This window comes from Pholis gunnellus (genome assembly GCF_910591455.1).
Source record: "Pholis gunnellus genome assembly, chromosome: 10".
Taxonomy (NCBI): domain Eukaryota; kingdom Metazoa; phylum Chordata; class Actinopteri; order Perciformes; family Pholidae; genus Pholis; species Pholis gunnellus.
Genome location: NC_136537.1, coordinates 19,108,713 through 19,134,630, shown reverse-complemented (window position 1 = coordinate 19,134,630; position 25,918 = coordinate 19,108,713). Strand labels below are relative to the sequence as shown.

The following is a 25,918-nucleotide window of genomic DNA, read 5'->3' as shown; positions in this document are numbered from 1 at the left end:
TCATGGTTATTGTTTGTATTGACATATTTATCGATAAGGTATCGAACTGGTTAATGTAAAATCAGTGATTGATTGTAAGGTCAACCCTCATTGAGTCAGTTATTTCTGTCAACAAAAGGCTTCGTTAACAAAAACCTATTTGACCAACTTGTGAGACACCATGTCAGCCTGTTGTTCTGTAGGGGAAGTATGAGGAATGTTCTCATGGCAGTGATGTTTCTTACTACAGTACAGCACCACTGGGTCCAGACCAGATCCTTCTGAGAGGAGCCCAGCTGAGGAACACTCAGTGGGTGCATGGTGTGGTGGTCTACACTGGACACGACACAAAGCTCATGCAGGTAAAGCATATTTCCAAAATATTGGGAGGGTTTTATTTACAGTTAATCATACCCTGATCATGCTTTATCTTGCTGTTGTTAGAGCACAGATAGAGAGCATCACCTTTCGTCATACTTCTTCACTTTTTGGTTTACCACAACTGTCTTGTCCTCTGTTACCCAGAATTCCACTCGGCCTCCTCTGAAGCTGTCCAACGTGGAGCGTATCACCAACTTTCAGATCCTCGTGCTGTTTGGCTGCCTGCTGGCCATCTCTCTGGTCTGCTCCATTGGCCAAACCATCTGGAAGTACCAGTACGGCAATGATGCCTGGTACATGGATCTCAACTGTAAGAGTCTCAACAGCCCACGCTGCACCTCTTATTCCACATATTTTGTCTCACTTGTCCATATCAGCTTATTTCTTTGTCATTTTAAGTTCCTAAATGCTGGTATGTGTTGTGTCGTTTTTATGTTGCCTCAGTTAAACTATGTTTCGCATTACAAGTGAAATATGTGGCAATGTGGGAATAAGTGAATTCCCTGTTAACTGAGAAAAGACAGCTGTGACATGCATAGATGTGTTGTGAATGAGTTTGAGTGAAAAAAAAGAAATGGTTGAATATCACTGCGCTGCTGTACTTTTTTGTTCCTTTCTAATGTTCTGTTTGATTTTGTTGTTTTCTTTGTTGTCGTTTTTTTAACAGCTCCAGGTAACAACCATTTAAAAGCCTTGGCCATCCGTGAATGACCTTCCCTTACTAACCCTTTACTGAAGCTCTGCCTTTGCTAAGCAAATGAAGCCCCCTACCCTCGCCCCCTATATGGTTGCCCTACTTTGTATGGGCCCATGCCATGGACAAGCACATACCAGGGATCCAACAATAGGTTTTTCCCCTCCAGCTCTCTTATACTTTCGTCTAGTTATTTTCAGTGCCTGATGCACACAGTGTCTCACTTTTACTCCATTTTTTTTTGTGCCACGTTAAACACTTTGCAGTTCCCAAGCTTCAGACCCTCATCTTTATTTTTGTTGTCCCCTCAATTCTTTACAATAAATGAATAGCAGCATTTGCTTTGACTGCCAGGGAGATGAGGTTGCACTTGGGAAGCTTTTCATAGCAGGAAGCTTGTACGTGTTTATTGCTCGAACACAACATGTGGCGCAACCCGAGGGGCAAGAGCTGACATTTTCTAAATGCCTCTGCCGCCTTCTTTTCTTGTGTGGATTTTTTTCAAAGGACAGAGAGAGAGAGAGGGGGTGGGGGGGAGGGAAGAGGTGAAAACCCATTTAGTTATTTATGTGTTCTCAAGCCCGTATAGACAATTTGTAGGTACTATTACAGACATTAACACGACAAAATACAAATATGGTCTGCTCTTTTTCCGTGGCTGTTGGTCTGTTGTGATGAAGCTCTGAACCTGGTATGCAAAGTGATTATCGTGACACGCCGGCCATTACTCTGTACCCCGATAGGCCTTTGTAGGAGAGGTTGTGCCCTGGTCAAACTAAGCTTGCACTACGACTTACACTGTCCCTTTTTTAGGAAATGTTGCATTGGCTTCGATTGGTTTTAAAAGGGTTTCAACGTTGCCGTCAGTGGCATTAAAACCCACATCTAAAAGACCCCATAACACACCGATAAGGGGAGTGTAAGTCATAAGGCAGACGTCCATCTTGAGACTGATTGTACCTCCATAAGGAGTTGTTGAGACTCTGTCCAGTGCATATTATCCAACCAGTGACAAAAGAGAGAGGTGGGGAGATTGTCAAATCTTAAACATTCTGTTTACTTACATGACTATAGTTTCCTAAATTATTGTAATTTCACTCACTTACCAACATTCGGAAGTTAAATGCAGAAAGGAACAGAAGAGTCAATGTTAGCCCGCTCCGCCTCACACAGGGTGTACGTCACAGAGGCCTGCGATTACGCATGCCTGGTGAGTAACTCATTTGACTTTGACCCGCTGCAGAGTGCTGACACAGGTCATCCCCGGCATTAAGCCTATACATTCTGACAACTTCACTTAATGCAGATTGAGCGCAAAAATTGTCATTTGTTATGCATTCATGCCACCTGCTACTGTTTACTCAGTCAGTTTCTGTAGGTAGCTGTGCATTTATCACCATATCATTGACTTTCTGCTGACTACCTCTGTTAGTAAACTGCTGATGTGTTATCTGACGGCATGATAATGGTTTTTTTCTTTTGGTCCCTCTTCTGCTTCTGAGCATAACGTCGAGGAGGTGTGGTCTTCTCACTGTAATGTACATGTGCCACACCAAACAAAATGTAATTGTTAAACCCCAACAATTTACAGTCCAACTCCTGCAACAACTTGCTTTTGGATTAATCATAAAAGATGTATGATGCTCGGTTAGAACATCTTGTATTCATATTGCTCCTACATTACAGTGACATATATTTAAGAGAAGGCATCTGGTGTTCTTCTGCACTTGTGTGACTGGTGCATGTCCTGGTTTGCTATGGTTTGATTTGTATTCTTTTAGTGACTCTCCACTGATCCATCACAGTAGCCCTGTCTCATCTGATAGCAGGAAACTTGCTTAACATCACATAACAAGCTGGCTACTAGAAATGAGGTGACGTAGTGATCATCATTAATACCCAAACTTTTTTCGCTGGCATAATCCACCCCCTCTTTTCCACTCCTTGTTGGTTGAGAATGTGCTATGGACTGAATCTCCCTCCTTTGTCTTGAGAGCATCCAATATGTTTGTCTTCCCCCCCACTTCTGAAAAAAAATGTATTCCCTCCTGTATGTGTTGTTGTAGCAGTAGCTTCCATTCTGCCATCCAGTTTTTGTTTTTGCAATCGTTCTGTCATGGGGAAGGGCTGTCCCTCTCAACCGCAATGCTAAGATCAAGGCTTGGGTTAAGGAAGGTAACATTTGCACCTTCTGCAAGCTGAGGAAAGGTAAATCACATCCCTCCTGTTTTCATGTTTGATGTCAGTGGGGTTACATGTTGATCCTTGCCAATTGTTTGGGGCTTCGGGGTGGGGTGGGGGGGGGGGGGACCGGCACCATTTTGCATAGTGCTTTGTGGAATTCATTGCCTGGATCATGCTGGATGCCAAGGCTGCTGCTGTGACACTAATGACATTCAAGATACTTCAGTCCCTGTTCGCTACTTTGAATCTTTGGGACATTAAATTGGACTGTTAAACGGTTGAGTCGTAAGAGGATGAGGTTGGGTGGAAGAAATGGTTAATTCCAGCTAATGCGCGACGTTAGCCCAAAACATTCTCTGGATTGGGATAAAGTTGATCACTGGCTGGAAGTAGCTTTGGGCATTTTCATTTAACAAATGCATATTTATGAACCAGCACTGATGAGTCTCCTTTTGTATCACTTCCTTCTGTCCAAAACTCGTCCCCTGATTAGATGGCGGAGCGGCTAACTTTGGCCTCAACTTCCTCACCTTCATCATCCTGTTCAACAACCTGATCCCCATCAGTCTCCTGGTCACTCTGGAGGTTATCAAGTTCATCCAAGCCTTTTTCATCAACTGGGTGAGTTGAAGCAATTTACTGAACTACACTAACGGATAGACGCAGTATTTCCTAAACAGGTGTGACTTCAGAGAGGAAATTAACTTTTAAACGCATGTCTCCATGTTGGCATGCATTCCAAAAGCAGACATACTGTCGTTCCGTCAGGAGCTAGACCAAACCAGAGCTAAAGAGAGATTGAATATTGAACTCGGGTGATCAGGTTTGCACAAACATGACTCCAAATCAATGCTAATGTTGCTCTGTGTCTGCTCGGTGTGTAAAGAAGCCACTGTTTGCTAACACACTCGCCATATCACCTTTCTAAGGTGTTAGTAGCTTTTTGTTATGAAAACACAACATATTGAAATGTGTAAAAACCACTGCAAAGCCGAAAGCACTCAGAAACCTTACTGACGTGAAATATCTGAGTGAGCACCTAGAATATTTTATTCTTATACGTTTCGCAACTAGGTCAACCCCACCAAATATCTCAGCTTGCGAAACGTACAGTTTTTCTTTTTTTGTCTGAAGTTATTCTGAGCCCCTTTTATTCATTACATTTTAAATGAAAATCCTAGCAAGGAATATTTAGCAACATTTAGGGCAGCTCTCAGCTGGCTTCTCCTTCAGCAGCCCCAGTTGGTTCACTGTTTTCTAGAGAGGAAGAAAGAGTGGACTGACTGTTTCCTTTTTTTTTAAGGGGGGGTATTTTTAATTTCACTGCTGCTATAAAGTTTAATTTGTTTTGTTACCAAAGATGTTGTGTCTTTAGTGAATTTACGCTTCCAGTTCTCTGTTATTGGTTTCAGGACACTGATATGCTCTATGAGCCCACAAACACACCTGCCATGGCTCGCACCTCCAACCTGAATGAAGAACTCGGCCAGGTAAACTATGCTGCTCAAATAATACCTTACATTATGCTAATGATTACTATATCTCTGCTTTAGAATGTTTACCCGTTCTGACTCTACCCATACAGGTGAAATACATTTTCTCTGATAAGACGGGGACCCTGACCTGCAACGTGATGCAGTTCAAGAAGTGCACCGTCGCTGGTGTGGCCTATGGGTAACGTTCCGCTTCCCTCACACTTTCTGATTTTCCCTCCTCCCCTCTTTGCATCCTCTACCGTTGCTTCCCCCATCACCTTCATTAAATGCAGAGTGTGCATCACAGTACAGCTGGCGTCTCTCTCTCTCTCCTCCCTCGCCTTCTCATTAGCAGCTGCATCGGTGCTCCTCTCAACATAAACTATAAATAAAAGGCGGACAGACATTTGCAAGCAAAGGCACTTTACTCTCTACTTCGTAGGCGTATGTCCATCGTTTGTCATGTTGGAGGTCATGTGTTTCGGAAAACTGGAAATAAATGTTACTATTTTCCCTACAATGTCCAAAGCTTGACACAAGTCAGACACAAGAATATCTGCAGCTTACAGTATCTTCTTGTAAATGTAGGGGTTTAGTCAGAATTCGCCATCCACATGAATTCACTTTGTCCCTCGGCTCCACCGACATAAAAGCATATTCTATTACATTTTAACATTTCATTAAATCAGCACTTAATGTTATTTCCCCTGAATATACTCTCATTTCATTTTAGTGCATAGATAATTAGCCTCGGTGGATGCAAAACAAGTGGGAGAGCAGATCTTCACAGAACCAAAGCAAGTGCAGGCGTGACAGTACATGATTAATCCCATTAGGATTCAATTAAAAGCTTGATTGATGAAGTGCAGACTGAAGGACAAAAGAGTATTTTATCTGGAGTTTTCTGTACCAAAGCTCTCATTATGATATAGCCCCGACGTCTCATTGTCTATCCCCTGGTCACAAACATAAAGTCACTTTAATATAATGTTCATGTTGATGATGTGATACCTACAGGATCATTGCTGACATATGTATTTTTAAACGCTTGTCATTTTTGGGCTCCAGAATGTCCTTTTCTTTTTCTCTGCCTTTTTTTTCTGGTTATCTAATTGGATCAAGCCTGCTGGTCATCAGGGACAGACACTCCTCCCTTGCAGGGAAGGCTGAAGTTTGGCAGCAGTCTCTCTCCTTCATCCCAAGTAGAGAATGTTTTCCTTTGATTCTCTGAAACGAGGACTCCCTCTTATGCAACTGATAAATATGGATGAGTGTTTCATAGCAGGAGAGAGAGAAAAAAAAGGCAGGTTCTAATGAGGCTGGGCTGTTCTGACGATGCTGTCATTTGGCCTGCTCCTCTTCCTCTTCTTCTGGGTTACCAAAATAAGAGTCGGGAGGCTTAGAATCTAAAACAGGTCATTGTTTTGTATTTTAATTCAGTAGACAATAACAATGTTGACTATAGCAATAATGTGCTATTAAAATACTTCAATGCTTCTCCAGCACTGATTTTAAGGACATCATTCTAAATATCTGACTACTTCAGGATGTAGTCGTATGTTTTTGTGCAAAAAAAAGAAATAATTTGAGTAAAAATGAGGATTTAATGTTTCATATTTTTATACTTATGCACATGAATAGCACTTTCTCTGTGGCGTGACTTGTAATTTGGTGCCAGCACACACACAAAGTCCCCCCCGACACCGCCCCCTGCATGTGTTCCTCACCATAAATTAAGTGCTGCTGTAATTAATAAAGCCGACCCCAAGGGTGTAGACATTAATTAATTCCACTGGATTGGAGTCCAAATCTTAAGGAGAGATATTGTTTAGGCTAGAAAGGCTCCCAGAATCCTCCTGGGTGTTATTAGTTTGGAGTTGAGTGAAAGAATGTTTGTTTTAAATGTACTTAACTGACAAAAATAACAGAAAAACATGTTTTGATTTTCTTTTGAAGCGATTTGTGATTGTAAAGCGTAACCCAGTTGACATGTGCACTGGATACAGTCCCATTCGTCTGATACTGTACATCAGCCCGTATGCAGACGGATTGGTTTGTTGTTAATGCAGAGAACCAAAATGTTGCCCCACTGAAGGTGCAAGAGTGAACAGGCTCACAGCGTGAATCAAAAACGGAGAGCCGCGGTGTTCAGTGGAGCATGTTGCCTGGTCGGCTCCACTCCGTACAGTTAACAAAACGCTGCACTGCAGTTAGTCTGCCAGAGCAGAGACGTCAAAATAATTTGTTCCCTCATTTTAGAGCAGTGTGCACTCTGACCACATTTACTTTCAAACATTGTTGTCTTCATGGCAGCGTTCTTTGGTGGCCTTGAAAATATACACAGAACGCTCACATGTAGCTGTTCAGCGGCACATTCGGTTGCAGCTGTAGTTCCTGCTGTTGCCGGACGACGATGAACGAGAGCGGAAGACTTCTTACTATAAGAAGATTATTCTCAAACATTCATTTATTCCCTTTATGTTTGTTTCTGGCTTTCTTGGTTTAGATTCTCCCCCCCCCCTCATCTAATCTGTTGAAATTTCTCCTAAACCAGTTGGCAAAACGTCCTCTGTGTAATATCTTTAATGTATTAAATACACAGTTATATTAGCTGCCGTTACCACGGCTTGGCACTCGGCGGCTCATGTGTGATGAAGTTGATCCAACCTTGTGAAGTGAAGTGATGTGGTTCCTTAACAAATATCACAGAGGTTTTTATTTATATATTTTTTGCAAATTTCAGACTTAATAATCACAAAGAATATTCAAGTTGTTTACTCATTTTTTTTCTCCTTCCTCGGCTCGGTCATCAATTATTTTGCTCATTAATATTATTATTACTGTCGCTCAGCAACTAAAACCTACCTGCACCACTAAAATATGCTATTAAAACAAAAAGTAGTTTCTACTACATTCACCAAGGTTTATACACTTTGTTTTTGTACAATTAAACAAAGATATAATCTCAATGTTATGTGTTTATTAGTGAGCTGTAGAAGTGTTTTTTTTTTTTTACATTTGAGTGGTCACATTCGCTGTTTCCCCCTCTTTACGGTCTTTGTGCTAAGCTAACCGGCTCCTAGCATACAGACATGAGGGTTTCATGAGGACCTGCTATGATCACTGCTCACCACCTAACTACAACAGCTACTGTCCTTCCCGGCATCTGACCAATCATACTCTAACACCTGCCAACCCATCAACAAACCCATCCTCAATCCAATCCTGGCGTCTGTACATTCACAGAACATGTTAACAATAGACTCTGTCAACAAGGTAATTCTTTCTCCAACAGCCACGTCCCTGAGGCTGAGGAGGGTAGTTTTGCAGAGGACGACTGGTAAGATGACTCGGTGTGAAATGGTGATCGTTTTGTTTTTCCCGCTCCTCGCTTCTGTGATGTAGTAGTGCTGCCTTGCCTTGTGGAAAATCGTGACTTTGAACACAATACCTTTTAATGTGCGTGTTGCTGTTGTTGTTCTCTGTGCGTTGAGTACACTTTGGACGTGTTGTATGTGATTGTGGCTCTTGATTCACTTTGCGTATCCGTTGAACAAATGTTCAACTGTGTGTTGACAGTACTAGAATTCTTATTGAATTCTGAGTGGTGACGTTTTGTGGCTTCGCAACAGGCACTTGTACATTCAGCAAGTTTGAAAAGACCAAACCTTCAGTGTCTGTTGTGTTGAGGCTGAAGCTGTGCAGCACATTCTCCTTTTCCCCGGTTAACAGCGAACTCAATTTGGAGGTGCTAGATCCACTCCTACTTATTCTCTCTCTCTCTCACACCCACACACACCCACACACACACACACACACACACAAACACACACACACACACACACACACACACACACACACACACACACACACACACACACACACACACACACACACACACGAGATCCATCTGCTAGTGTTGAGATCTGCAGTAACAGCATGGGTGTGTCTCATCCATTTTGCATGGGGGATTGGGGCCTGTTTGTTAATGCCTATTATACCGAATTGTTGAATCTTGCTGCTTTTAAAGGAATTTGCCAGCTTCCATGAGGGCATGACTCTTTTTGCTGCTTTTTTTTTTTCTCACTGAAACATCTGAGTTAGAGACTTTATTTGTACACAAAATAGGTTAAGGATGCAGGAACAAGGAAGAATTAATACCTATTGATAGATATATAACAAACAAAACAAAAGCAGACCTGGATGTGTCTTCATCCCATGGTTCCCTTTTTTAAATGGAGGTTCATCTAAATCAGAGCCTATCTCATTATGGGGTCAAACACTGTCATCTTGACGCAGGTCAGTTGTGAAATTGTTATTTCCAGGAGAGCATGTGTGTAAAAGGTTTAAACCGGAACCGTTCTCCGGCTATTGACTGTGAACAGCCAGCACCGTTGTTCCCATAGTGACAGGAACTCTGTGTGCTGGCAGATAATCAATAGCTGACCGTCCTCCACACCGAGCCTCAGACATTTCATCAAGACGATCGACGTGGCGGACTACGCTGCTGCTGCAGTAGAGAAAAGCTTCGGGCTTCCTCCCCTGTCCACGGGTTAGAAACAGTAATAATGACTCCATAGATTTTCTTTCAACGGTACTGTAGTTTTTCAGTCTCTGCAGAATCTTTTTCTATTTCACATTATTGCACAAGGCTCTTGAAATATATAAATATATCTCCAACATATATCTTAATAAAGCCTGCAAGTGTGATACATCTCTCCAGTGCATCTACGTCGGTGTAACGCAATATTGACTCCAGCCCTGCTGTTTGATGGCTTCGCTGTGTTTTCCCCATATTTCTTTCCTCCGAAACCTCAATTTGCGGCGCGGTGGATGGGAGTTTTGCTGTTTGGCTCTTAGAAACCCGATCAGTGTTTCCTGTGGGATTAGAAAGATTTATGGTTGCTAATGGCAGCCTCAGTAACATTTCTATCAAGCCCCTGTGCCACGGACAAAGCTGCTGTCTACCTGATCTATCGGGCCCTATTCATCACAGAATTGTGAATTGATCCCTGCCGGACAGCCAGAGAGCGGCTGGTGGCTACACACAGAATCACTATTGAAGAGATAAAACACATCTTTAGCTTTTTATCAATGATAATATCTTCTCTGCACTCCAAACTCTTGTTTTTTGCAGTTCAGCATGTTTTTCTGTTGTTGATGAAATATTGTATTCTTTTTTTTTCTTTTGCTATATTCCTAATGGAATGAAATATATTGAATTATTTTGCATCTTGCCAGCAACGAAATGCATTTGTGGTACAAAGTATGAGAGACTAATTGTGTTTCCAGTCATTTCTTAGGCTTCTGCTTTGGTTAGTGTGTGAGTAATATGTTTTCTTTTAGCCGCTTCTGAGAGCATGGACTGAATCCCAAACAGCATTTGCATTCTGTCGGCATTGCGCATTGAGACTTTTGTTAACGAATGTCAACACTGGCTGTGCCACAGTACCAGTTCGAGGTCTGTTTTGTGGTGCCACTCTCAGCAAATATTAGTTTTATATAGAGCTGAAAAGATCCGTTGATTAATTGGTTGTTTGATCAACAGAGAATTATTTGGCAGCTATTTTGATAATTGATAAAGCGTTTCCATCATGCTAAACATCCACTGGTTCCAGCTTCAGATGTGATACTTTCCTTATCATATATTTTAGTTTGGGTTTTCTGTTGGTCAGATAAAACAAACAGTTTGAGTACATCTCATACAGCTTGAGAGAAAAGTCAGCGGACTATTATAGTCGTTAGTTTTGCTTTCGGTTGTGGCAAGAATACTGCGTTTGTGCCATTGCTTATCAGGCTGCAGAGTGGTAGACAATCATAGTGTATTCTATGCAGGCTAACTATTGCTGTTGGTTCATAAGAAAGACTTTTGTCGTGCTTATCATTGTCATGAGACGTAAGTAGAAAGTTGTACTTTTATGTGAACACCTTTTGTCAAAAAGCATTGTTGTCAGAATATGCTCTGATGATGATGCAAATTGATTACATGTTCTTTACTAATCAATACATTAGATCGACATGTTGTAGTTGGGCTGTCAGTGGTATCAAGTATTAAAGTGCTTTCTGGCTTTCTGACTTCTCCCTCTCTTCTTTCCAGCCACAGCACACACTCATCGGAAGAGGAGGGATTTAATGACTCGAGCTTACTGGAAAACCTCCAAAGTAATCACGTAAGTAATGTCAGGGTTCCCCGCCACTTGCCTACAGTGAAGGCTGCTGTTTAGGACACAACTGAGAGGAATTCTGAATCTATTTGTTTGAGCTTTTCCTGCCGTTTTAAGTGGACCTTCATGATGTGGTAGACTTGTCATTGTGTGTCCTAAAACTGGTGAAAAGGATGTGATGTTTCATGGCATGATATTTTTATTTTGTGTGGATCAAATTCAAATGTTTTGACGGACAAATGGACTGAATTCACTTTAGTAACTTTTAATAAAGTTTGGTTAAAGTCGTGCTGAGGGATGGATAACTATTGAGGCAGGCAAACAATCTGATTCGCTCATTCTGACGGGATGAAGACCTGCTTATTTGCTTATTCACTGTAGGAAACTAAACTGCCGTAGAGTGATTTTATTAGTGTGAACTTATGGATGTGAAGATTGCCCAACAAAAGTACATAAGAAAATCACATATATTTAGTAGTTGTGCCTTTGTTTCAAAATATGGATTTGTACATGCATTTGGGGAGCAGTAAAGGCCACCTGTGGTAATGAAATGGGTGAAAACTGTGATTGATTGGCTGGTTGAGTCACTCAGCTGCAGAACAGCGTGGTGGAGGCAGAATGTCACATCTAATTACGTAGAGCAGCACCGCCCAGGGAAAGTAGTAATCCCACTGTGATGTTTGTTTTGTTATGACAGCAGAATCTCTCCACACATTGAGTTTGTCCAGGATCTGCTTTAAGTTTCTTCTTGATAGCCCCGCGCCCACTGCTAATCATAGTGCATAACCAACCACTGTTTAAAAAAAACACCGTCTATCTGGTAATGATTTCACATTAAAAACATGTGAAAACGACATGTTGTGGTTTTACGAGGGGCGCAGTGACTTCCCGAAGTCTCCGCTGTCTTGCAGTGATGACAAGACTCCAGGAAGTCACGAGCTATCGGTTTCCCCTTGTTTTCATTCTTTGTGCTAAGCTAAGCTAACTGGCTGCTGGCTGTAACTTCATATTTACTGCACAGACACGAGGGAGGTTTTGATCTCCTCAGAGAGGACCTTTAAAAATGTTGAACTGTCTTTTGAATCTACAAGATAAACATTAACCTTCAAGCCATCAGTGCTTCCCCTCACTCTTGTATGACACATAGATGCTAAATGAAACGATACATTTCATTTAACACCTTGTGTTCTCACAGTTCAAACACTTTGTCCTCATGGCCGTCAGGATGCTTCTTACTTAAACATTGCTAATCCTTATCATTAACAACACTTTTGCGTCGCTGCAGGCTATTTGTAGGAGTAGTGTTGATACAGTGTTGAGGGGGATGGCAGTGCTGACAAAAATAAACATCCCCTCTGGTGTTTTTCATGTTCTCTTGAGTCACTGGACATGTTCGCCGCCTGCAGAGCCTCGGCATCCTTCGTGGGTGTTTGTTTGCTCGCTCGCTCGTCCGTCCGTCCGTCCGGGCGCTCTGCTTCATTTTCTCTTGACCCTTCAACTTTTTTACACACTGGCCACGTCTGAAGTGATGAGTGTCCGTCACTGTTGTCGTGACACAGATTACCCAGGAGTCAGTGGGGGCGATAGCTGGCAGCACAGTATTAGCTGTCACTTCTAATTGTGCCATCAGAGCAAAGCTCACAATGTGCCCCGTACCCTCCACCACCCTGGATAGCAAACACACGTTTATGAGTCTATGCTTGTCAGGACCCTCATTGACATAATACATCCCTAATTTTAGACCATAAACCTAACCTCAAAGGAATAATTTCACACATGTGGAAATACAGTATGTTAACTTGTATTCTTGCCGATAGTTGGATGAGACCATAGATGCCACTCTCACATTTGTCCATTAAATATAAAGCTGGAGCCAGCAAATGGTTAGTTTAGCTTAGCATAAGGGGGCCAGCAAACAGCCACAAATGTTGCCAAAATGGCTCCTCACAAAGACACACACACACACTCACACACACTCACACACACTCTGACATGTCCTTCAGAGGATACCTGTCAACCCAACCGGATTAGCATGCTGCTAGGAGGCAGAGGGGCTCTCACAGCCACCTGGACTGTAATAGACTCTGTGTACTTTCATTTACAAGAAGCCCTTTGATTTGCCCCCCCCCTCCTCCTCCATTCATTTTCTCCTTTGTTCCCTGTTAGACATCTCTCATCAGAGTTGCCATGGCCAACAGAAAGAGCAAATTTAACAATGCCGTTTGTGTGTGTACAGTGCTTTTTGTTGAGAAGGGAAGAGGACATCAGATGTTTTTGTGTAGTCAGCAGTCAACCACGTACAGCATGGCATGTATTGTTACATCTGCTGTAGAGCATCTGTTTCACTGTAGGTTCATTGGTTGTTCGTAACGTTGGTAGATAATACCGTGATCTTATTCTGCTATTGAACTCATTTTGAACAACAATCAGCTACTTGATTTTGCTGTATGATTCAGGCCCGGCGGAGCCCTGAAGGTAGCGGATATCGCTGCCTCACTGACTAGAAGCTGGTGGTCCTGCAGCCTTAGACAGGAGCCTCTGCAGATGCCTGTCCGAGTGTAGCCCTCGGCTAGTTAGTCATACGTTTCCCCTCATTAATATAAAATGCCCTCAGTGTATAGGCTAGGCCTTTTTTTATTTTTTATTAACTGGAGCAAGTTTATATTACATGCATGAGTACATGACTCTGTGGGATCCCACCAGCAGTCGTTAGTGCGGCCGGACCTGCCTGGAGAATACTGGAGCCACATCTGTTTCAGACACAGACGAAGTTGTTTTTTTTCACTACTGAATGTCACAACAACATATTTGTAACAGAGGAGTGAGGTTTTAAGTCCGTCATATGAGTTTTCAAAAGTTGTTTTACCGAATTAACAACAAATTCATAAGTTGAACAGTTGTGCTTCGTAAAAAGTTAAGTATTTTGTTGCCCCAATCTGTTCAGCTGTTCACTACTTTTTTACTAATATTAAAGTATTGATTTGTGGTCCACAATTTGCCTAAAAGGTTATCAGTGTGTATTCAAACCACATGAAACTACTCGGTGTGTCTGACTAGCCTGACGGACAACACTGATCATGACATGGCATGTTTAGTGCTCAGAGAGCTTCACATTTCATGCATTTGTGGTTTGGTACTCTGCAACACTAAATGGAGATGGTAGACTGTAGAGCAAGTCAAACAGTATTTAGAAATGTTCCCAAACAGTTATTGTTTGATTTGTTGCCTACTTGCTGTACTAGATTGGTTGAACTGAACCGTCTTGATGTAGCAAACATCATGCCGTAGAAACACAGTACAAATATTGTCTGTAAATATGGCGGCACACTCAACACATGCAGTAACTGTCTGTCGTAGCAGGCTGTGTTTGTCATCTCTGAGTCTGTCAAACTGTGCACTCTCCGTCTTTGCTCTCTCTTCCTTCAGTATCATCGATGTCTTTCTCGTTGTTTAGTTTCTGTTTTGTTTTGACAGTTTTTATTAAAGAACATTAAAAATCAAAAGTGCCCTTTTCTACTTTCTGTAGCCGACAGCTGCTGTCATCCTGGACTTCATGACCATGATGGCCATCTGTCACACTGCAGTCCCTGAGCGCATAGACGGAAACATAACCTACCAGGCTGCATCTCCAGGTAAATTTCACCTTCATCAACACAGCTAGTGGAATACAGAATCTGGATTTACAGTATGCTGCCCTGGTATTATTCCATTGTATGATGTGTGTGCGCACGCAGTCTAATTTGGGACCTTTTTTATTGTCCAGACTTTATCTAAAGAGAGAAACAAAATAAAAATGAAATCAGGATGGCAAACAAGTCATCCTTCGTGAATCTTTAGGAGCTCATGATCAAGACTAGATATTTTGGAAGCACATCATCAAAAGAACTTGTTACTTACAAACTTGTACATTTAAGTTTGGGACACGACACATAACCACATGTTGGTTGCATAGTTGTTCGGTCACTGTCAGACCGGTTCTAAATATATAGGACAGTAAAATAGCATCAGTCTTGACATTGAGATGTAAAAATGATAGATTCTGCACTTTACCATTGTCGTAATCACTGCATTGGACATACTCGCTTGTCCAGAGCAAACTATGTAAACGATAAAGTACAGATAAATGCATTATTTCAATGACAGTCAGGATCATTTTAAAGATATTTAGCACAACAATCAAGTTAGGACCCCCACCCTCTGGTAATCGATGGACACAATGACTGTATTCATCCTAATATTTATGAGAAATAATGCGCAGAGTAAGACAACTTTAATTTTGGGCATTGGAAATAGAAAAAAAAAATGTAGCACTTGCAACGCTCATTGCCTTCAGGTGGCACAAGTATCAACTCTGCAGAAACGTTTGCTTTCCTTGCCTGTAGATGGCGCTCAGCATCACATTTATCTGCAATTCCAAACTGCTGCAGCTGTTTTTTTGCTGCTCGGTGGCACAAGTTGAACTGAAAACGAATTTGCAAGTGCTGCAGCTGCGGGTGACACTGCCTGGACCTGGTTCCAGGTGCTTTCGATCAGCGAGGTTGTGCCCTTTTAGATATTTAATTTTCCATCTAGTGACCTCTGTGTCTTTGCAGCTGGAACACATCACTACAGCCTCCAGGTAGCAGTATTTCATAAAGACATTTATATAATCATCAGTGCAGAAGAGAGCCAGGAATTATATGAGAAAACAAAACATCCTGTTTACAGAATGCGTGGTGTACGCCACTTTGATATTTTGAGCCTCACTATGATCCCTGATGAGACACCCACCAATCAAGAAATCAGTGCCATTAGATGAAAACTACTGAAACTCCCAAAATGTGGTGCCTTTTGTCTTTTGTATTTTACAAGAATGACTGCAGCTTAAGGCATTTGCACAATGGCTTCCTGAAAATAAGGACCATCCTAATGAAAATGTCACTAAGCTTAAAGGCTCAACGCTGTGATTCAAATGTAAACTAATAAGTAGTAGCTCTAATGGGAAAAAATTAATAACACACAAGCTTATGTTGTTGCCAAATTGATTGACAAGCCTTTCAGTATATTAACAAATACCAAGCTGAATAAATGAGAGGTGTGTCCTGATGTTTCGGACTCGGTTATGTTTGTAAGCGCAGAAGTAAAACAGGCTAACTCCCTATATTCAGTTCAATACAGAAACAATAAATGCACACATGATGAACACATAATGATTTGCTAAAAGTGTTTTATAATAACTGTACAAGGCAACACTGCTGCTTTTCATCTCACATTTTGCTCTTGATAAGAGAGATGACCTTTTTTTGTGCCTGATTGCTTAAAAACAATCATGGTCCTATGGCGCTTTGGGGTTTGAAGCAAAGCGGGGAATAGCTGCAAAGAGAAGGGTAGTTAAGTGAACTGTAAAAAACAAGCTGAGAGCTTTTTCTCGCCCTGCAGCATCCTCATGCAAGCTGTAGCATCAGCTACCTGATCCACAGCTCTGTCACTGCCCGCATTGTGAAAATGTGTCGATGAACTAGTTTCATGAACGTAATGTGAACATGGTTCTTATCATGAATGTCAGGTTCGAGTTCCAGGTTTTCTTCACACATTACTGTTTTGTATTGGTGTGTATCTGTAACACTTTTTTTTTTTGCTGTCCAGATGAAGGAGCTCTGGTGAGAGCAGCACAAAGCCTTGGCTTTGTGTTTTCTGGTAGAACCCCAGACAGCGTCATTGTGCAAATGGTAAGCTGGACAAGACGGTTCATGAAAGGCATGCAAGCTATTGTACTGATTAATAGATTCACTACACAACTACACATTACTGGTACATTGCAAGAGATTTGACCTTTTTTATCTTTATTCATCAAAGGAATGGTTCAAAAGTTTGGAAATACGCTTATTTTATCATCTACATAACATAAGATAAGATAAACCTTTATTGATCCCCACAGGGGGAATTCAATTGTTGAAGCAGTATAAATAGTACAGATTTATTATATATTTTTTAGGATTGTTCCATTGAGATTTAAAGGAGTCCTGGCCAAGACAGTTTCACACATAAAAGCACAAAAAACAGACTTTCACATAAAAGAGACAAGTAACCGACTTTAAAATAGCATCAAATTACATCAACCAATGAATTTGCAGTGTTGTTCAGTAACAGAACAAGTACATTCAGTGGTCAAACAGTCCTTAATCCTGTTTTTAAAGATAATAAGATCTCAGAGAGATGAGGAAAATAATATATATAGATAATAAGAGGTCTATAGAGAAATAAGAATAAGAAAACTATACATAAGCATATTTAAAGCTAAGTGACCAGACATGAGCAGAGTCATGCATGTAGAAATGAGAGTGATGTTGAGCTTGTCCTTTAACCACACTGCACATCCTGATTCATTTTGCTATGAAGTTGTGGCGTTTCTACAATCTGTAGAATATCTTTCGCAGTTACTTAAGTAAATAATTCACTCTTTTTCTATATTTGGCAGTCCTTGGATTAAAACTGATATGCATAATGGCAAAGAGAACCCAGGCTTTACATCCAGCGCTGATGCAGTGTGTCCTCTCTAAGCTCAGGTCACTCATCCCGTTGTCCCTTTTAATTGGCTAACCTGATGATTGCACTCAAAGAGGCGGAGGCAGAAAGGCCAAAACCATTTTCAAATTATGTTTTCCTCTGCCGAGAACATCTCGTCTCCAAAACGTTTGTCCAATTTCTTAACCTTTATTATGCCTTCTAAAGCTCTCAGCATCTATTTAATCACTCTGCCTTGTACCTCGCAGTCTCAACCATTAAGGAAGTTAATTTAATTTTGCCTTGTCATTCTCCCTCCACCAGCTCAATGCTGGCAACTGATACACACATTTAAAGTGAAATTGAGGCTGATTTGAGTTGGGTGGCTCGTGCTACTTAAAATGAGTTGTCTCTCCGAAGACGACTGGTGGAGATGTGTCCTTTTTCGAGTACGTTAACATGTCTGTCTCTTTGGTTTTAGCCTGGAACAGAGGAGAAATACGAACTCCTTCATGTGCTGGAGTTTACAAGGTAAGCTACTGATAACAGCATTATTATTTTCATTAGTTATTAGTTATAAAAGTGTCGTATACTGTAGTTTGTTGGTAATAGGTGTACATAAAATATTGTACTTGCTCTATGAACCTCAAAAGAGTTGTATGATATCAGAGTTCATCATCTTCCCGTGTCCCTAATGATTTGTACTAATTGATTGTGTGACCTAGGTGTGATGTCTTGTTAGCCGCCACTGTGATTTCTACTTTTAGCAGACACATGCTAGCCCAAACAGCACGTGGTCATTTGGCTGTACCACCCTGTAATGTGATTTCTCTTGACTTGCTTTCTCTCCTGATTCCACCATCTTCTCTCTTTCTTTCCCTTTTCTCTCGCAGCACGAGGAAGAGGATGTCGGTCATCATGCGCACCCCATCTGGGAAGATCCGCCTCTACTGCAAAGGAGCGGTGAGTGTCTGTCTCTCTCCATGGCAACGCATGGCAGCTCATCACCATCATCACCGCACACACACACACACACACACACACACACACACACACACACACACACACACACACACACACACACACACACACACACACACACACACTCTTGAACACTCTCCTCCCTTTATTGCCTCTCGCTCTTGTCGGGAATTGTTTTCAATGAGCAGCTCGCCATAATTCACAAATGTATCTCCGCAAAATAAAGGTTAGACAAAGACTATATTTCACAGGAAGGCAGTCGGCTACAAACCAGCCTCATTCCACCGTTGCACAAGTACATTCAGTAGAAAATGATAATTTTTGGTGCAATTTTAATGATTGGGGAACATGTTGCTCTAGACCAGGGGTGTCAAACTCATTGTCGCTCTGGGGCCACATCAGCATCATGGTTGCCCCCAAAGGGCCGGTTGTCGGCGGGGGTGCTGCTGCTCCTTCTTCGTCGGCGGGGGGGGGGGGGGCTGCTGCTGCTGCTGCCACATACGCTGGTGGAGGTGTGCGCGGCGCGTGCGGATCGGGGAGGAGCTCCGCCTTGCGCGATACAACGGATATTTGTAAATTGTCCGACTTTTACATTTTTTTTTTTGCTGCCGGATTCGCGGGCCACATAAAATGACGTGGCGGGCCGGATCCGGCGGGCCGTATGTTTGACACCCCTGCTCTAGACTCTGCTATGAGTTAGCCTAGTGAGGCTTTTCAAAGCCTAAGGTTGTAATAATCTTACACAATGAGTCACTCAGAGTATTTTTATATACACTTGATTATTATTTTGTTTATATAGCACTTTAAAACCAAAGAGGTTTTGCACCAAAGTGCTTCACAAAGACATCAAAAACAAGATAAATACCAAACGAATGCTGACGTTTTCCTAATTTTCTCAATCCAGGTTTTGTGCTTATGGTTGATTTTGAAGTTGAGTTTTTGTTTTCATTTGGCACTATCTTTATTTTGTGATAATTTCAACAAGAACATTTGTTAAATGCACAAAAAGTAATTAGTAGGATGAGCACTAATGTTTAGTTTGATGCTAAACTCTTACATGATTGGGCTTTTTAATGTTATTAAAGCACATTACTCGCAGAGTAATTTATCCGTTACAGGATCCAGATACAATTGTAGTGGATTTATTAATTCCCCTGTAAGTAACTGCTTTTTTATGCGTACCATTACTTCAGTACATAAAGCTATGTACTGAAACACAAATGACAGAAAACCAAAAGGGCTGCATCCGACCTGAGAACACCCATTTGTGCAGTAGCTCAAGTCCAGGAGGTTCCTTTTTTCCCACTCTGGGTGTCAATAACCAATGCGTGTTTGTCTCCCTTCAGGACACGGTGATCTATGACCGCTTGGCGGACAGCTCGAGGTACAAAGAGATCACATTGAAGCACCTGGAACAGTTTGCCACTGAGGGTGAGTGGACAAACATCGCCCCCTGTCTGCTAACAGACAAACCTCTCTTAGGATGCTTCAAATCTAAGGGCTTGCAGCATTTCTGTCTGGTCATTATCTCCACTTGATCATCATAAGCTGCAGCAGAAGAAGTAGTTTTCTTTCCCTTACGGCTTAACCTCATGCGTCACTACTTGATGAACAGTAAATCCTAATATGAGTATGTTGAAGTATTTTTAATCTAACGCAGTGGAGCTGAAAGAAGCTGCATCAGAGACTCTCCTTTAAGTTCATACTGCCCCCTTGTGAGACACCAGCAAAATGATGTCATTTGGAATATTTGATGTAGGCTAAATATAGCATTAGGGACAGATTGTGAAGCTCTTCAGTCGCTGTCATTTGGAGAGCCGTGAAAGAAATATAACATCCTTTATCCTTCTGACAGGAAGAATGAACTATTAATAACATGTTTGATCTTTCTTGAATATCATTTGCATTGAACATATAACGCCTAAAAGTCTTAATTCTACTCAGATATTTGGAGTTCCAACTAAAAACACAATTACTGCTATGATAGACTGCACAGACATATAAATGTTCATTAAATCCACGTATTTATGGCCAGATATGTATAGAAAAGCTTAAGGGGATAGTTTGGGGTCTTATGAGGTACGTATCCATAGTCAGTGTGTTGGCTGCCGGCACGCCCCACAGATAATCAGACTGGGTGAACAGCAATGTACTGCTGTGGACGGGGACGTCCGCTAAATTGAATTTAGCTGCCTTAAAAAATCCATATAAGTGTAAGCTCTATTAAGAAGAATATTAGAAGTATGTTTTGCTGCTGCCCTCGTCCACAGCTAACCCTAACCCTGAAGAGAAGCTGTCAACGGAAATTGTTTGGAGAAGCACTTTCTTGGCTGGTGATTGGATGAACCATCCGTCAGTCAAACTCTTGCCCAAACCAGTCAAGAGAAGAGTTAAAAACATCTTTTCAATGTAGAAAAGCCTTCATTGTCAGTCTTAGTTCTTCTGTCAATGAAGGAATACTCTCCAGTTCTGACACAAATCTCCTCATAACCTCATAACCTCTTCAGGAGCGGCCATTGTTGTTAACAGTTGCCGCTCTGTGTCGTCTCGTACAGACCTAAGCCACGCCTGTAGCTGCCAGTGGCTCCTTACTTTACGCTGATTGGTCGGTGCTCTGGCTTACCGGTTACAAATGCATTACTTGAAGCCTGACGAGATGGATTTTCATATATGTGATCCCTTGATTCCTGTATGATATCGTGAGAATCCAGGTCCCGTCCACAGCAGTGCATCCCTTTGCTAGTCCTTCTGTCTGCCTCTCCAAACTTGGGGCGTGCTGAATGACATCTTCTGTAGTTAATACACTGACTATGGATAAGAACCTCATCCAAAAAAATCTGAACTACCCCTTTAAAATGTCAATGTTTTGACCGAGGTGTTGATGCCGTTTTCCTCTTCCAGGCCTTCGCACCCTGTGCTTTGCAGTGGCAGACGTCAGTGAGTCGTCCTATCAGCAGTGGCTGGAGATCCACCACAGAGCCTGCACTTCCCTGCAGAACAGAACCCTGAAACTGGAGGAGACCTATGAACTGATAGAGAAGGTTTGTGTTTGTGTGGTTTCACTTCCTGATGCCATGACTTCCTGTTATGTTCCCTAAACTAGTCCTGCCATCACATATTTCATTGTGAAATGCAAGTGAGAGGCAATCTTTCTTTATCTGTTTTTTTTGATAGGCGCCTATTCGCTTGCAGAAAAAATGAGCCTGGGCATAAACTCAAGGCCTCCTGTGTATCTAATGGGGTCATTGAAATTACACCTGGGAAAGTGAAAAAAGTAAAAAAAAAAAAAAAAAGTGTTTGTGTGAGAGAGATTTGAGGTTTCACTAGCAGGTAGAATTGGTTTTCTGTGAGGTTGGTCTATGTGGAAACGTTAGTCAAACACAGGAAGCCACAGTCGTAAATCAACCACTTGGCGTGTTCTTCATGGCTGCCCAAAACAAATGGAGGCAATAAATCATATAATAAACATAAAAGCTTTCAGAGGGGAAAACGTAATGTGCATTGCTTAATGGGCAGAGTGTGGCACCGACGCTGCCAAGGTTTGGGGTTCATTGCCGCTCAGGGCCACCCATGTTAAGAAATGCTCGCAGTAACGCCACACGGGGGCACAATGGAGTTGCAGGGGAACTTCAAAGACGGAGGCATTCCATCACTGTGTGCAATCAGTCATCTGAAGTTACTCCTTCATCACCTCACATACAAAATGCTCCAGTGTGTGATTATTGTGTAAGAAAATGTTAAGATGTGATAAACTGCATATTATTCAGCCTTGATGGGAAAAAAAGACAGAAAAAAACATGAATTCCTTTGTTATTGCGTTCTGAATTGAGAAGCTATTGTACTTCTTTGATACTAATCTTTCAATTGCTTGCTACTCTGAATGATAATTGATGGTTTCCATTAATTGGTGTGATTATTATATTCCCTGAATCATCCGTTAACAGAGTTTCCTACTCTCATATTACTACAGTATGTTCCAGAGTGCGTACATGTGAAGTAAACCGTTCCAGTCTTTGACAGAAACCTTTCTTATGAACTCTACTGATTGGTTTAAGCTTGGATTAATCATTTCTGGTCTACTTGCACTTCAGCTCAACCAACTACTACTAAAGACCATCAGGAGGCCAGTGTTACATGCAACAGATATAAACTGCTAGTCTCCTACAGTGAAGCCTCATTTTTGCAAAGTTATAACTTCTCCTATTCTTAACATCAGGGGCAGAGTAGGAAAGTACTGACTCTCCACAGCGTCTGGTGAATTCAGAGGTGAACAGACCCTCTGCCGGCGTTTGGCTGCTATACACTGGTGTTATGGTCCCACCCTGGCTTAGGGGTTGAAACCCTGATCCAAGAGGTTCTTGTATCATAATCCACAAAGAGTGCCTTGAACAACAGGAACAACAAAACGATGCACATGAAACCGGCAAATGAGGACTCTTCAGCTGTAGTCATGTTCTTCCCCAGGCAGTTTCCCGTGCTGTGTGGTAAATGAAGATGATTAGAGAGGACGGAGCTACAGATGTATTGGCAGCAGGACTCCGGTCACAACTTAAAGAGCTTCCCCTGCCTTTTCTCTGCTGCTGGCTCCTGTCTCCAATCAACCCCTGGGTCTTGTCAAATCTTTGGCCCTGTGACGGTACCATATGAGTTCACAACCAGCCCCAAACAACCACCAAGGTTCCTGGGAAAAACACCCGCAGTAGTCTGTGGGTGATTTCACACACACACTCACACACAGTGACGAGTCCAAAACCTCTCAAGCCTGTGGTGGTTTTCCTGGGTGATAAATGAGAGCAGCTGATGAAGGGAAAAACACGTCTGAGTGAGTGACACTATCCCGGCCCACATGTTTCTCTGACACATGACGTTTTAAAGGCCTTCCTCCGCTGCGACCACCACTTGCTGACTTTTTAAATTTTTTTATAGACATTTCTTTTCTGTCTTTTCCTCTTTTCTGGTGTAGAACCTGCAGCTGCTCGGGGCCACAGCGATAGAGGACAAGCTCCAGGATAAGGTGCCTGAGACCATTGAGACTTTGATGAAAGCGGACATCAAGATCTGGATCCTGACGGGGGACAAACAGGAAACAGCCATTAACATTGGTAAGAGTCAGACGTGCAAAGTTAGGAGACTCACAAAGGGGCCAAGATATCTGGATCTTTTTTAGTCTCTAGGATGCTCCAAAAACACTGGATCCTACATGTCCCATAATGCAACTCAATTGCATGATCATTAGACCCCTCCTGCCTCCTAAATGCCCACTTTTGTCAAACTCCACACCTCCTGCCAGTAAAGCAGTCTCAAAGCTAAACCAAGATTTAGTCCTTGTGATCAGTAAACTGTTCATCATGTGTAAAATTGGTGGTGTGTCCCTTTTAATGTAAAATAATTGGCATTAAAGACTGCCTGCATCCACATACTCCCATTAATATTTGTGCACCCCGACGAGCCCCGCTTGAGCTCTTGGTATCAAACCAAGAGGAAAGTTACTGGTGAACCTGATCTGCGTTGTGATAAATTGCACGCCAGCCTCTTACAGGTACCCCAGTCAGTCCCGTGGTCGTTCTTCACCCAGTAAGACAAACAACTGACAAGCTGAATGCTTCTCTGTCACACATATCTAGCGAAAGCATCTGTCGCAGAATGCCAGATGATGTATGAGCACACTGCACTGACATGAAATAAATAACATTGCATATGTACACAAGGAGGCAGCTCTCCGGTTATCTGGCTCCCCCAGAGGTTTGAGCTTCGCAGATGTTATCAAAGAGGAGAATGAGGGAAAATTTCTGGTCCACCAGATCCAGTTCAGTTTCCTTAATTGTTCATAATACTACAAGCGGATCTACCTTGAATACAGCCTACATTTAAACACGGAGCCCAGAAAAATAGATATGAAAAGTACCTCCGTTTGTGGCTATACCTACCACTGTGGCCTGACTGAATCAGCCCTTTGTGCCCACCGTGCCCAGATGTGAGGGAGCTCCGCAGAAGTATCAAGTATTTTTACAGGACCGCCGTTTAACTATGTTGCTCTGTAAAATCTCTGCTCAATATTGACTTTGTTTTTTTTAACTATTTTCCTCTCTGAAAGACGATCCCCATTGCCAAGGTTAATTGTGCAGGTTTTGCCACATTTCACTGATGAATTTGGCCCATTACATTTAGGGGTTTTCAAGGTGGCCTGAACCACCCAAATGCCACACTTAGCACAGGATATTGGCCTTAAATGCAGTGGAGGTCACTTATTTCCACAAATGAACTAAATTGAAGCACGGCAGATGCGTTTGATCTGAAGCTGTAAAGACTGTCATCGGTTCAGTTTAATCCTAGTCCTAAACGCTCATGACTTAATAATGTACAGTAACTACACTGACACTTAGTGTCTGGCCGCCGGAGGAAAGAGCCATGTTTGCTCTGGGACACGCTCCCAGTGCTGAGAGTTGTTTGTTGAGGGCAGTTAAACGTACGTAATGCAACCCCTTATCTTTCCACAGAAGTATACCTTCCCAACTTCACCTTTTACAGTCAGTGTTATCATGTCCCCATTCTTTCTTCCTCCCACAATCTAGAGTTCCGTCTGTGGCCAAACATTGTATCTTTACTTTAATTGTTGCTCCCGTTGCAACAATTGAGATTACCGTGACTCGAGTGTCCCGGTTACACATTCCTTGGGTCCTGTGGGAGCAGTGTTTAGTTCCGCCTGAGATGGAGAAAGGCCAGGAATCCAACTTTCTCTGGTAAAATAAAAAAAGGGCAGTTTTTCCGCAGCCAAATGAGCTTAAGGTAAACACATTAAGCGGAAGGGCTGTGGCAGGAACTGACAAGGGGGAAGGGAGTAGGGACAGTGTTGAGATGGGGAGACATTTTCCTCACATTGGCCATTTTTTGGACATTTGCACCTTTGCACTTAAGAAAACAATCTGCCAGACCCAGACCCCAACCGTGTTTGGTTTTGACTCGGGAGGTGAAACCCTCTCATTTCCTCATGCAAGGCCCCTTCAGCGTGTGCATTATTGTGTTTGACTGTGGCTGTTTTTGTGTGTTTTGTGCACAATCTTATCGAAGTTTCACTCACTGAAAATGCCACCCATGTGTTCACAAAACGTGGGCTTTGTGGTAACCCCCTTAAAGAGGCTAAAATCTCTTTCCAGACAGGAGCAAAGTGTTGAAGCCCACAAATATTCCTGTGGTTATGCCACAGATGGCAGCCTTTTTCATACAGCCACGGTTTTCAACTGAAAGTCAGTCTTGGTTCGTGAAACATTTCTGTTTTCCCCATTGGGAGGCTCCCTCTACCACCTTGCTGGTGACCCAGAGCATCTGTCCCAGCCAAGAGCTGCGGGGAACGCTCCCCAGAGAGCCATGTTTTGTAACTCAGAGTTGTAACTGCCTGTTAAAACAGGAAACTCACAAACTCTTGTAAACCAAACTCATTAGTCATGTCCCGAGACACGGGCTCTGAGCTGTAACATTTTAATTGGTGTCCCTTTAAAATGTTGCCACATATTGTAGTGCCCCTTATTTGTTTTCTTCTTTTATTAAAACGATTTGTTTTAATCTGTGTGTGTGTGTTT

The 25,918-nt window shown here is 42.2% G+C and overlaps 1 protein-coding gene across 2 annotated transcripts in view; it reads left to right on the top strand.

The window, feature by feature from the left end:
* The window catches only part of atp8a1 (ATPase phospholipid transporting 8A1), a 97,031-nt gene that overhangs the window by 32,350 nt on the left and 38,763 nt on the right, over nucleotides 1-25,918 (top strand). Inside the window, exons 10-23 of one of the 2 annotated variants that reach the window (XM_079167832.1) lie at nucleotides 230-341; nucleotides 505-670; nucleotides 3,732-3,859; nucleotides 4,651-4,728; nucleotides 4,824-4,912; nucleotides 8,009-8,053; nucleotides 10,811-10,883; nucleotides 14,404-14,509; nucleotides 16,503-16,585; nucleotides 17,842-17,891; nucleotides 18,254-18,323; nucleotides 19,688-19,772; nucleotides 21,243-21,382; nucleotides 23,305-23,443. In XM_079167832.1, the coding sequence (XP_079023958.1) occupies nucleotides 230-341; nucleotides 505-670; nucleotides 3,732-3,859; nucleotides 4,651-4,728; nucleotides 4,824-4,912; nucleotides 8,009-8,053; nucleotides 10,811-10,883; nucleotides 14,404-14,509; nucleotides 16,503-16,585; nucleotides 17,842-17,891; nucleotides 18,254-18,323; nucleotides 19,688-19,772; nucleotides 21,243-21,382; nucleotides 23,305-23,443 (1,364 nt within the window). The remainder of the gene's footprint in view (nucleotides 1-229; nucleotides 342-504; nucleotides 671-3,731; nucleotides 3,860-4,650; nucleotides 4,729-4,823; nucleotides 4,913-8,008; nucleotides 8,054-10,810; nucleotides 10,884-14,403; nucleotides 14,510-16,502; nucleotides 16,586-17,841; nucleotides 17,892-18,253; nucleotides 18,324-19,687; nucleotides 19,773-21,242; nucleotides 21,383-23,304; nucleotides 23,444-25,918) is intronic. The other variant, XM_079167833.1, reaches the window with a different exon arrangement.